This window comes from Hippocampus bargibanti, linkage group LG01 (genome assembly GCF_051943395.1).
Source record: "Hippocampus bargibanti isolate YZ-2025 linkage group LG01, ASM5194339v1, whole genome shotgun sequence".
NCBI lineage: Eukaryota > Metazoa > Chordata > Actinopteri > Syngnathiformes > Syngnathidae > Hippocampus > Hippocampus bargibanti.
The window spans coordinates 2,736,928-2,747,997 of NC_142734.1; the positions used below are offsets into that span (position 1 = coordinate 2,736,928).

The following is an 11,070-nucleotide window of genomic DNA, read 5'->3' on the forward strand; positions in this document are numbered from 1 at the left end:
TCTGAGAATAGAAGTAAAAAAAAAAATGGAAGTAGTTTCTGAGAGGGGGGTTGGTGAAGTGTGTTTGTGCATTTCCTGCTATGAGTTGAAGTAACAGAGAAGAGGCTCAACTTCCTCCATTGCGGTGGCGCTTTGGCCTTATACTGAGAAGACACCGTTGCACAGCAGCTCTGCGCCATGAGCCGAACTACCAAAACCAAAACGGAGAACGTAAGGAGCTCCCTGCTCACCCTGCAGGAAAATGAAACATTGTACAACCTACTGGGCAGAAGGTGTGCTGTAAGTTGACGCTACAATCTGTCTTCATGTTGAAATTACAGCTTATCTATTTTTCTAAATTGATACAACTGAAATCGCTCATATTTTTTGACAAACAAGCAAAAAAAAATCTTTTTAAACAGGTGCTTTCTGGTAATATTCTGGGAAAATACACATTGGAATTCTCCAGAACACATTGAAATACTGACCCGGGTTCAAAACCCTAATACAGTCTTGAAATCCTTATCCGAGACCCTGACCTTGTTTTAAAACTCCACTTGCAACCCTAAACCAAGTTCATTAAATAACATAGTCTTGAAACCCTAAATTTAGCATGAGATCTTTACTTTAAACTGTAACGCTGGCTTTAAAACTTACTTTGAAACGCTAAGCCTTGCTTGAACGCCAAACCCTTGACTGTGGAATTAAAACCTGACTTTACATTGAAGCTGGATGGAAACCCTAAATCTTACTTAAAACCCTACTTGAGAACCCAACTTGAAAAACCGAACTTGGACTCGAAAATCTAACCCTTGGTTGTAACTGCCATTTTGTCCTTATCCGAGACCCTGACCTTGGTTTAAAACTCCACTTACAAACCTAAACCAAGTTCATTAACCTAGCATAGTCTTGAAACCCTAAACTGAGCGTGAGAACTTTATTTTAAACTCTAACGCTGGCTTTAAAGGACAACCGACACCATGTTTTTTTGTTTTTTAACTGACATCAGAAAAACGTTTTATAGCATCTAAAATACCCAAAACACGCAGTATGATATTTTTCGTCAAATGCAAAACACCAATAAAAATGACTTTAAATGTCCAAAATCTGCAAAAAAAATGAACCCGGATGTGGCCAGTTTCAGAAAGTCCCGCCCCCGGTTCGTGACGTCACGCCAAGACGTCTTGCATTGCTAGTGAATCAAAACAATGGCTTCAGATTCGGAGAATATACTTTCTTGTTCCACATCCACTTATGAATATGATTCAAATAGTTCTGAAGAGGAAAGCATACATGTTTGCAATCGATTACAGAAGGTTTTCTGGGTCGTTTTAATCAGAATCAGAATCATCTTTATTGCCAAGTATGTATTTGTTTTAGAACACGCTGCACTAGATCGTCGTCAAAAAAACTGCTAAGTGGCACTATGTTCCATTTTGGCTACTGTTGAAAGAGTTCAAAGAGTTAATGGCTTGGGGGAAGAAGCTGTTTAAATGTCTGCTGGATTTGGTGCGCATGGATCGGTAGCGCCTGCCTGAGGGGAGGAGTAGTGTAGTAATGGCTCAAGATCGACGTGTGGTGTCACAGCAAATGCAGAAAATGCCGGCAGAGCTCAGCTCTGTGTAAAGAATGAATCAGCCCGTTTCCACAGGCTGATAAATTCCTTCCATGGAGCTTGGACACCCTCTTCTGGCAGCTTTTGGGTGCAACACAAGGTTTTCAGACCAAACAAGTACAGCAAAATACATTGACGTGATGGAAGGACTGCTACAATGTGTCTTTTTTTTGGTCAGGGGCGTTCCTTTAGTGACGTCACGTACGGACTCGTCACCAACTCAAAAACAAGACTTCCTGAATATTCAGCGTGAGTCTTAAAACGTAAAATATAGCTATATGCGGTGGAATCTTATTAAAATACGCTCAGTAGAAGTCATTTGAAGCCATTTTACAAATTATGGACACAACTTGTCCGGAGACGTCGGTTGTCCTTTAAAACGAGCCTACATTGATGCCCGAACTAAATCTCAAAACCCTAACAATAATTTGAAACTACTTTGAAAGCCCAACCCTAACTTAAAACCCCCAAATTTGAACGTTAACTCTTGTTTCCGATCCTAATCCTGTGTTGAAACGCTAACCCTGTGTTTGAAGCCCTCGTCATCTCTTTCCAAGCTATTTATAAAGTCACAATGTGGATCTACAACAAGTTGCTAACATGAAGTCATCGAAAAGGAGGAAATGGCGCCTATATCGTTTCTTCCTCTGGTATCAGAATTTGACGCTGTCTCTAACATCTTTTTTTCACAAACGCGAATCAAGTCAAGGGAAATTGCATATAAAGAAAACAACAGCTCAAAAGTCTAAATTAACATGGAGACTTCCTTGTGTGTGTTTGTGTGTGTATACATACAGTCTATGGCCACTGCAGTGGTGCAGTTGTTCATGGCCCTGCCTCACCAACCATCCACGTGGAGCCTGCAGCACACTGGCGTCATCTGCCTCATTAAAGACAACCCCCAACGCTCATACTTCTTTCGTATGTACGATTTGAAGGTAACTGAGGCACATCAAGTGTGAAGAACGTTCCTCAGAAGTCACACAAAACGCCTCATCTGTCATCACCTGATAATTCAAATACAGTGATACCTCAGTTTACGAACTTAATTGGTTCCCAGAAAGTGTGTTCAAGGTAAAAAGTTCATCTGCCAAACATTTATTTCCCATAAGAAACCATTAGAAATGAGAATAATCCGTTCCCAGGTCCCCATAAAACGTATCTTTCTACAAAATAAGCCTTAAAACTACACAAAATATACCTTAATTTATGTATAACAAATGTGCTATTGTATTGTAATCAAAGAAATAAATTGGACTGTATAATAAAGTCGTTTTATTAACCTTTGTGATGGTAGTTGTCAATGGATGATGAACTTCCAGGTTGCCTCTTGATGATATCCGAGTGAAGTTGCCGTGCTTTCTCACCGATAATACCCTCACTCACAATGTCTCCTGCTAGATGCTTTACGTTAATCCAAATCAACATAAGTTTTTCAACCTCTATTATTGTCTGAAGTCGTTGCTTAGACAACACAGAAACACCCTTAGCCACACGTAGCAATGGTTGACTTAGCACATTGGGATGCTAAATAACACAAACGCACACCTCGTTCATCTTTCTCGATGATCTTCTTCTGCTTGTCCGTAATTTTGTTTTGTGTCCTCTTCGGCTGAACACTAGCCTGTGGTGGGGTCTTTTTCGCTCCCATAATAGCAAAAGTACTCACTTGATAACAAACCGCATCTGCACTCAAAGCAAAGGAGTGATGAAAACTAGTCCGCTAGCCACCGTGGCGCTGTTCGACTTTGTAGTTTGGTGTTCTTCCGCCGAAAACTAGTCCGCCAGCTACCGTGGCGCTCCGTGTGGTTTGGTTCGTCTGCCGAAAACTAGTTCGTATGCCAAGATTATATTATCGCGAATTTAATGTTCGTAAGGCGAAAGGTTTGTGAGCTAAAGCGTTCGTAAGCCGAGGTATCACTGTACAGTAAAGTCTCGTTATATCGATATCGGATATATCGATAGTCCCGGTTATATCGATACTATTTCTATGCACGCACGGAGAAAATTACATGCAAACTGGGTCGGATATATCGATAGTCCTGGTTATATCGATATTTTTTCGGACTCCCTTGAATATCGATAAAACGAGACTTTACTTATTTTGATTTTAGTAGCTCGTCTTTCTTCTTTTCCATTTCTTTGCTCTTAACTCATAGTCAACGTTTGCTTCCTGTATTGAATCTCAATCTGAACGATGAGTTGTCACAGAGGACTGACGCCATTTTGCATCCTAGCATCAATTGATACCTTAAAAACGGCACTTGAATCCCTTCATTCTTTGCAATTCTAAGCCTTTGTCCATTGGCTGCTGTGAAACTCCACCCCTTCTTCGGACTATTCATAAACTGCGTTACAGCTAGCTACTGTAAGTCAAGAACGGACGTTGAGTTCCTAGTGGCTAATTTGCGCCAATTGTAAGTGAGCGAGATGACTAGCTTAACTCGATTGACTTGATTTTTTTTTTACCACAGTAATTTGGGACTTGCTTGAAAATCAAAGACAGTTAAAGGACAACCGACGCCTCCCGACAAGTTGTGTCCATAATTTGTAAAATCACTTCAAATGACTTCTACTGAGCGTATTTTACAAAAATTCCACGGCATATAGCTATATTTTGCGTTTTGAGACTAGCGCTGAATATTCAGGAAGTCTTGTTTTCGAGTTGGTGACGAGTCCGTACGTGACGTCACTAAAGGAACGCCCCTGACCGAAAAAAAAGATACATTGTAGCAGTCCTTCCATCACGTCAATGTATTTTGCTGTACTTGTTTAGTCTGGTGACCTCGTGTTGCACCCGAAAGCCGCCAAAAGAGGGCGTACAAGCTCCATATAAGGAATTTATCAGCCTGTGGAAACGGAGGTGGCCACAGGAGGTCGTCATTTTGTGCCTATTTTTGGGTGAGACAATGTTGCCTCAAAATGTCACGGAATAAATTCTTTAATCGATTGCAAACATGTATGCTTTCCTCTTCAGAACTATTTGAATCATATTCATAACTGGATGTGTAACAAGAAAGCATATTCTCCGAATCTGAAGCCATTGTTTTGATTCTCCAGCAATGCAAGACGTCTCGGCGTGACGTCACGAACTGGGGGCGGGACTTTCCCGAAATGCCTGATTCGCAGCTCCATTTTTTTGCAGATTTTGGACACTTTTAAGAAACAAAAAAACATGATGTCGGTTGTCCTTTAAGGAAAAAATGACTTTGTCATACATCCCACAGGCTGGGAGGCAGGTGTGGGAGCAAGAACTCTACAACCAAATAGTTTACTCCGCATCCTCGCTGTTGTACTTCCACACCTTTGCCGCCGATGTAAGTGTGCCCTTTCAGTTGACATTTCAACAGTCGCCGTGCGGTCGAATTGTGCCTCACAAATATTTGTTGGATCACTTCTTTGGGCCGCCTCTTTCCCCAAAAGCCTTTGTCTTATTCTTTTGCTGCCTGCCGTGCAGGACTGTCAGGTTGGACTGAATTTTGCTGAGCGGCAGGAAGCAGAAGACTTTAGAAATGCTGTAGTGGAAAAAATCAACCAAAGGAGCAACCGGCAAGGTACTACAATTTAAAATCCAATCAATGGTTTCTCTATTTTGTTATAATGTTCAGTATAAAAGTTATATCTAAAAGTCTGCTTTGACAAAGATAGCCTGTCAGTCGTTCAAGGAAGTGTTTACAATTGTGACTGCAAGTGGTTGATACTGCAAAAGGATGAAAACGACCCCCCAAAAAATATTTTTCAAACATGGAAATGACACTTATCTGTGAGTCTCCATCAAAATGGAGTCTTTTTTTGTCTTCTTGTCGAGGCGGAATTTTTCACGCTGGCTTTTAACATGACTCTGCCAATGTCTACACCTTAGAGAAATAGTTCACAATGAAGTAAAACGTGAATGTGAGACAAAAGAAGGCTGATGCTTGTACAGAATATACAGTAAAGTCTCGTTATATCGATATTCAAGGGAGTCCGAAAAAATATCGATATAACCGGGACTATCGATATATCCGACCCTGTTTGCATGTAATTTTCTCCGTGCGTGCATAGAAATAGTATCGATATAACCGGGACTATCGATATATCCGATATCGATATAACGAGACTTTACTGTATTTGAAGGTTTTTGATAATTGACAGCCAATGTATAACTTCAAATTGTCTAATGGTTCCCATAATGGTTTCTCGGAAGAAAATAATCTGTAAATTTTGTATGTCCTTCACAAAGCAAATTTATCATATTTTCTATTGAAATCTTCAAAAATCTGTTATGACCTTTTTTTCCTCTCAATTTTCTGACATGCTATGGACCAAGCAGCAACCGTATAATAATCCAATTATCGGGGAAAATCTAGCCCAGGGGTGTCAAACGTACAGCCCGCAAGCCGAAACAGGCCCCCGAGGAGGTTTGATCAGGCCCGCTGGATAATTTAAAAGTGGAAAAAAATGCACGAACTACACATAATTCATATTTTAAATAAGGTGCAATTCAAGGATTGTCCACTAGGGGCAGAGTGGTGTTTTTTTTAGTAGAAAATTAGAAGAAAATTTAGTAGAAAAAGTAGAAAATTATGTTTTATGGGTACCTGGGAACGGATTATTCTCATTTTAATGGTTTCCTATGGGAAATTAATTTTTGGGATACACACTTTTCGCCTTAAATACTCTGTCTGGGAACCAATTAAGTTAGTAAGCCAATGTATCACTGTATTTAAAAGTTTGAAAAAGGTCAAATGAGGTTTGACTGAAAAAAGTTAATGCTTGGCAGGGTTTAAACAACGGATACTGTTTGCAAAATTTCATTTTCCTTTTCCAAAGTGTCAATTTACTCATGTTTCCTTTTTTTTCTGTAGAACGAGGGTCTCTTCCTCCTGTCCCATCAGAAAAATGTAACTCCTTCGCCTCTCTCCGATTACCACCGATGATGTGCAGCAATAAATCAATGACAAGCCTTTATGTACTGTCCTCCAAAAGCGGCATTTGGTAGTCGCGGTTCTTTTCACAAAGCCTCCATGGATATCTCGAGCCCTGATGTTTCGTCACGTTACCGCTTGATACCCTCGGCTTCCTCATTTCGGACCGGCAAAGGAAAAAAGGACAAGAAAAACAAGAAAAGGGGACTCTCTAAAGCTGACATTGGCGCCCCAAGTGGATTCAAGTAAGTCATTTTGAGATTTTTTTGGGGGGTTTCGATGTTTTGTACTGTTTTGTACTTGCGGTAAATGTTCACTTCATACATGAGAGGTTCATTTGTTTAATCAAGTACACAAAGTTACGGTACAAAGTTATGACACGGTGTTCTAAAACTTGTACACAAAGTACTAAGGCAACTGCCTTCAGTTCTTTCATTTATCCTGATGGTTTATGATACCAGTGACGAGCCGTGCAATTCACACCTAGGCCTTCAGTAGTGCTATGTCTGAATCAAAACAACCCTTCAAGGACAACCGACACATTTTTTTTGTTTCCTCACTGACATCAGAAAAACGTTTTATAGCATCTAAAATACCCAAAACACGCAGTGTGATATTTTTATTCAAATGCAAAATACCAAAAAAAATGACTTAAAGTGTCCAAAATCTGCAAAAAAAATAAGCTCCGCCCCCAGTTCGTGACGTCACGCCAAGACGTCTTGCCTTGCTGGAAAATCAAAATAATGGCTTCAGATTCGGAGAATATGCTTTCTTGTTACACATCCAGTTATGAATATGATTCAAATAGTTCTGAAGAGGAAAGCATACATGTTTTCAATCAATTAAAGAATTTATTCTGTGCCATTTTGAGGCAACGTTGGGGGGAATTGTCTCACCCCAAAAAAAACTGAAAATGGCGACCTCTTGTAGACATGATAGTTTATAGGCTGATAAATTCCACATATGGAGCTTGGACGCCCTCTTCTGGCGCAACACGAGGTTTTCAGACCAAACAAGCATTGACGTGATGGAAGGACTGCTACAATGTGTCCTTTTTTTTCGGTCAGGGGCGTTCCTTCAGTGACGTCTCGTCCGGACTCGTCACCAACTCAAAAATAAGATTTCCTGAATATTCAACACGAGTCTTAAAACGTAAAATAGCGATATGCGGTGGAATCGTTGTAAAATACGCTCAGTAAAAGTCATTTTAATAGATTTTACAAAATCACTGAACTCTGGCATTTTTTCCTTTATTCCTTCCTTCCAGGCATGTCAGCCATGTCGGGTTTGACCCCAACAATCTGGACCCCGACCTGTGGAACCTCCTCTCCCAGGCGGGCATCGGAGAGGATGAAATGAGGGACGAGCAGACGTCCCGGTTGGTCTATAACATCATCGAGCAGTCTGGTGGCATGGAGGCGGTCAAACGGGAGGCCAAAAGAGGAGGTCAGAAGTCATCATTGCTCATTTATAGGACAACCGACACCATTTTTTTTTGTTTTCAGAAGTTTTCAGACCAAACAAAGTACCCAAAAGGCATTGTGTGTTGCTTTCTCGGTCAGGGGCCTTCCCTCCGTGACGTCACTAACTCAAAAACAAGACTTCCTGAATATTTAGTGCGAGTCTTAAAACGTAAAATATAGCTATATATATATATATATCATTCTAAAGGTTTCTAGAGGGTCTATATATGCATCTGTTAAAGTTTCAGAAAGGTCCTCACATTCACCCAAAATGATTTTTTGGTGTGTATTTTCATTTCACTTGGATACACACCCTTTTTACTAAATGTGTGTGTTTATGTGTGTGTGTGTGCGTGGTTAATGAGAGGAAAAAAGTTCATACCACAAAAAAAGGACAACGATATTTTAACCAAATTCACCACAGGGGTGAGGACCTTGAATATACCCATTCAGAAACCTCACACCTGCTGTTATTTCAGTTTCAAGTCCACTTTTTATTGCTTTGTCGAAATGGGAAATGGGGTGACATTTAATGTTCAAATGTAACACTAGTTCGTCTCTGAACTTATCAGCAACGGTGGTCCTCACTCCTTATCTGGAGTTATCCGGACCTCACAAAATCATTGAAACAGGAATGTGTGTGTGTGTGTGTGTGTGTGTGTGTGTGTGTGTGTGTGTGTGTGTGTGTGTGTGTGTGTGTGTGTGTGTGTGTGTGTGTGTGTGTGTGTGTGTGTGTGTGTGTGTGTGTGTGTGTGTGCGCGCGTGTGTGTGTGTGTGTGTGTGTGTGTGTGTGTGTGTGTGTGTGTGTGTGTGTGTGTGTGTGTGTGTGTGTGTGTTTTAAGCACTCCCCCCAGGCAGACAGGGGCCTCTTCCTCCTGTTCCAAGCGTGATCCCGATCCCGCCGCCACCTCGGGTGCGTTCCGGCCCCCTGCCTCCCATTCCGGGGCAGTCGCCGCGAGGCGTGCGGGGAGCCGTCCCGCCGCCACCGTCCAACCGCGGTTGCCTGCCCCCTCTGCCGCCAACGCACGGGTCCTCGGCGCCATCCTCCAAGTCCACTCACAACACGCCTCCCCCGGTTCCGCCTCCCCAACATCAGCGAGCTTCTGCTTTTCCACCTCCGACCGCCCCGTCCCCGCCCGGCAGGAGGACATGCGGAAATCTGACGCCGCCACCACCTCCTCCTCCGCCTCCTCCACCTGCTACGTTTGACGGCTCGCCATCACCCTCTTCCTCTTTGACGAGAGCTGACAGCAGATGTGCTCTGCTGGATCAAATACGACTGGGGAAAAAGCTCCGAAATGTAAAGCGCCACTTTTACACTCCAATCATCTTGAAACACAAATTTGACTCACGTCTGTGTAAGCACTCAGTCTTACAGGAGTGGTCCATCGCTGAAAAGGTTTCTTCGGCCGTCATCTGTCCTTCTTGAAGGTGTCGTACGATTCGCTTCTTATCCAAGATGCTTCTACAGCGAACTAAAGTCTTACTGGTAGTTTCGGCCCTATATATATATCCCTACAGTCCAGACATGGCGGTGCCGGACTCTGCTATGATAGGTCCCTGCTCACAGGTTGCGGGGAGCAGAGGACTACTACCTGCGGCTCCACTGATTGTTTCTATTGTCCTGACAAACAACTGGCCTGATTGCCCTATTTGCCCTGGTATCACCTCATAAGCATGAAAAATCCTATGCTGCCTAAGCAGGCTGTTGTACGAAACTACCAGCAAAAGACTTTAATTCGCTGACGAAGCCTCTTGGATAAGAAGTGAAACGTCCGACACCTTCAAAGAAGTACAGATGACGGCTGAAGAAACCTTTTCATCGATGGATCACTCCTGTACGACTGAGAGCTTACACAGATTTATGTGTTTTCCTTCTAATTTCGCCATCAACACAAAGTTTTCAGACCAAACAAAGTACCCAAAATGCATTGTGTGTCGCTTTCTCGGTCAGGGGCGTTTCTTTAGTGACGTCACGTCAGGAATCGTCACCAACTCGAAAACAAGACTTCCTGAATATTCTTAAAACGTAAAATATCGCTGTATGCGGTGGAATCTTATTAAAATACGCTCAGTCGAAGTCATTTGAAGTGATTTTACAAATTATGGACACAACTTGTCCGAAGGCGTCGGTTGTACTTTAACCTTAGTTTGAAACACACATGTGAAATTTGCTTAAAACCCGAATGTAGATTTGAAACCGTACTTCCCTTTTTTGTACCCTCAAAGAAAATTGCATTGGCCCTAATTAGCACTCATGTGTGCCGCGCTACAGGTGAGTGAGTCCCCGGAGCCGAGCGCGAGCTCGCCAATCGAATCAGGCGAGGGTATCGTCGGTGCGCTCATGATGGTCATGCAGAAGCGAAGTAAAGCCATCCACTCGTCAGGTAAACGCATCGCTTGTTGTGAAACGAGTGAACACGAACGCTAAACCAAGCGCGTTTGTGTTTTCTTGTAGACGAAAGTGAAGATGAAGATGATGACGAAGACGACGACGAATGGGATGACTGATGTCACTTTCACCGATGCTTCCCTTGTTTCCTGGCAGACTTGCGTTTTGAATCCACTGCTTCCGAAAATATTTTGTGATGTCAAACGTTTTTCAACAATAAACTCCTTTGTGTACCTCGTAGCAAGTCAATTCATGCGCTTTTGTAGAAAATGGCCGTCATAATAATAATACAGTGAGACCTCAACTTACGAACATAATTGATTCCCAGACAGAGTGTGTAAGGTGAAAAGTGTGTATCTCGAAAAAAAAATTCCCATAGGAAACCATTAAAATGGGAATAATCCGTTCCCGGGATTCCATAAAATATACTTTTCAACTAAATAAGCCTTAAAACTACACACAACATACCTTATTCTATGTATAATAAATGTGCTATTGTATTGTAATGAAAGAAATACACTGAATTGTATCATAAAGTCACTTTATTTACATTTGTGATGGTCATTTATGGCTTGATGGAATGGCATTGGATGGACTGGATTGGATATGCCTTTATTAGTCTCACAGTGGTCGAAGGTCAAAGGGAATTGCTGTTTGGAAAGAGAGGCGCATTACATGCCGACTGTAATTAAAGAAATAAACTGTGCTGTAAAA

At 42.0% G+C, this 11,070-nt stretch overlaps 1 protein-coding gene across 3 annotated transcripts; it reads left to right on the forward strand.

The window, feature by feature from the left end:
* Positions 1–26: 26 nt before the first annotated feature.
* Positions 27–10,596, forward strand: wasb (WASP actin nucleation promoting factor b). 3 transcript variants are annotated; one of them, XM_088990152.1, is made up of 10 exons: positions 27–279; positions 2,392–2,532; positions 4,822–4,911; positions 5,052–5,148; positions 6,442–6,477; positions 6,563–6,746; positions 7,769–7,947; positions 8,807–9,264; positions 10,240–10,351; positions 10,423–10,596. In XM_088990152.1, exons 1-10 carry the CDS (start codon positions 178–180, stop codon positions 10,473–10,475), a joined length of 1,452 nt encoding a protein of 483 aa, XP_088846278.1. In that variant the 5' UTR covers positions 27–177; the 3' UTR covers positions 10,476–10,596. The 3 variants fall into 3 exon arrangements, with proteins under 3 accessions (XP_088846278.1, XP_088846288.1, XP_088846295.1); XM_088990162.1 differs by having other exon boundaries at positions 8,819–9,264; XM_088990169.1 differs by having other exon boundaries at positions 124–272.
* Positions 10,597–11,070: the final 474 nt, after the last annotated feature.

Coding starts and splice junctions, on each gene's coding strand:
- wasb (XM_088990152.1), top strand. CDS start 178: ATGAGCCGAACTACCAAAACCAAAACGGAGAACGTAAGGAGCTCCCTG. Junction 280..2,391: donor TACTGGGCAGAAGGTGTGCT/GTAAGTTGACGC, acceptor GTATACATACAG/TCTATGGCCACTGCAGTGGT. Junction 2,533..4,821: donor TTCGTATGTACGATTTGAAG/GTAACTGAGGCA, acceptor TACATCCCACAG/GCTGGGAGGCAGGTGTGGGA.